The sequence below is a fragment of the Nyctereutes procyonoides genome, unplaced genomic scaffold (assembly GCF_905146905.1).
Source record: "Nyctereutes procyonoides isolate TBG_1078 unplaced genomic scaffold, NYPRO_anot_genome, whole genome shotgun sequence".
In the NCBI taxonomy this organism is placed as follows: Eukaryota; Metazoa; Chordata; class Mammalia; order Carnivora; family Canidae; genus Nyctereutes; species Nyctereutes procyonoides.
This window is the reverse complement of record NW_026575126.1, coordinates 58,627,631-58,629,466: the sequence shown is the minus strand read 5'-3', so window position 1 is coordinate 58,629,466 and position 1,836 is coordinate 58,627,631. Positions and strand designations below refer to the sequence as shown.

The 1,836-nt window shown below is 51.5% G+C and overlaps 1 protein-coding gene across 1 annotated transcript; it reads left to right on the top strand.

Moving 5' to 3' along the window:
• Positions 1-626: 626 nt before the first annotated feature.
• Positions 627-1,416, top strand: LOC129519868 (guanine nucleotide exchange factor subunit RIC1-like; the record flags this gene model as incomplete). Its single annotated transcript, XM_055340696.1, is given in 2 exon segments — positions 627-1,145; positions 1,147-1,416. Coding segments are annotated over 2 exon segments (789 nt in total), but the record flags the coding sequence as incomplete, so codon positions are not given.
• Positions 1,417-1,836: the final 420 nt, after the last annotated feature.

Below are 1,836 nucleotides of genomic sequence, written 5' to 3'. Positions count from 1 at the left end.
CTGCCCACCCACCACCCATCTATTCTTCTGTTCATCCATCCATCCATCCGTCCACCCACTCATCTACCCATCCATCCACCCATCCATCCACTTTTCCATCCACTCATCCATCCACTCATCTATCCATCCATCCATCCATCCATCCACCCACCACCCACTCATCCATCCATCCACCCACCCACTCATCCATCCATCCACGCACCCATCCATCCACTCATCTATCTGCTCATTCATCCATCCATCCACCTACTCATCCATCCATCTATACATACATAACATCCACCGATCCATCCACTTTTCCATCCACTCATCTATCCACTCATCCATCCATCCATCCACCCACTCATCTATCCATTCATTCGTCCATCCACCCACCACCCACTCATCCATCCATCCACCCACCCACTCATCCATCCATCCACCCACCCACTCATCCATCCATCCACCCACCCATCCATCCACTCATCTATCTGCTCTTTCATCCATCCATCCACCTACTCATCCATCCATCCATCCATCTACCCACCCACCCACTCATCCATCCATCCATCCATCCACCCACCCATCCATCCACTCATCTATCCATTCATTCGTCCATCCACCCACCACCCACTCATCCATCCATCCACCCACCCACTCATCCATCCATCCACCCACCCACTCATCCATCCATCCACCCACCCACTCATCCATCCATCCACCCACCCACTCATCCATCCATCCATCCATCCATCCATCCATCCATCCACCCACCCATCCATCCACTCATCTATCTGCTCTTTCATCCATCCATCCACCTACTCATCCATCCATCCATCCATCTACCCACCCACCCACTCATCCATCCATCCATCCATCCATCCACCCACCCATCCATCCACTCATCTATCCATTCATTCATCCATCCATCCATCCACCCACCACCCACTCATCCATCCATCCACCCACCCACTCATCCATCCATCCACCCACCCATCCATCCACTCATCTATCTGCTCATTCATCCATCCATCCACCTACGCATCCATCCATCCATCCATCCATCCATACATACATACATCCACCGATCCATCCACTTTTCCATCCACTCATCTATCCCCTCATCCATCCATCCATCCATCCATCCATCCATCCACTCATCTATCTGCTCATTCATCCGTCCATCCACCTACTCATCCATCCATCCATCCACCCACTCATCCATCCATCCATCCATCCATCCACCCATCCATCTCTCCAAATTCTTCCCTCTCTCCCTGTCTTCTTTCTGGATTCTGGAGTAGGACTAACTGCAGACTCTACCACCAAACAACTTTTTCTGGGCAAGTTGATAACTTTTCTGTCTCGCCCCTCCTGCATCTGGGCAGTGGGGACGCCAGGGCCAGCTTCACTCACAGGGCCACTGTGAGGATGTAGTGACCATCCACAGAGGAATCTTGTGCGAAGCCTGGCACCCAGCGAGCACCCCATGTGGGGAGCAGCACCATGCTCTGCTTCTCTGCTCCTGCTGTGCCCTAGACACACCTGGGGGAGCTTTTATTTTATTTTTTATTTTTAAAAAGATTTTATTTACTTATTTGAAGAGAGAGAGAGAGAGAGAGAGAGAGAGAGAGAGAACAAGCAGGGGAACAGTAGAGGGAGAGGGAGAAGCAGGCTCTCTGCTGAGCAAGGGACCAGATGTGGGGCTAAATCCCAGGACTGTGGGATCATGACCTGAGACAAAGACAGATGCTTAACCAACTAAGCCACCCAGGTGTTCCCTGAGGGATCTTTTAAAACACAGCCAAGAAGGCTGGCTAGTCTGGGGAGGATCCAACTCCTGGTCTCAGGGTTGTG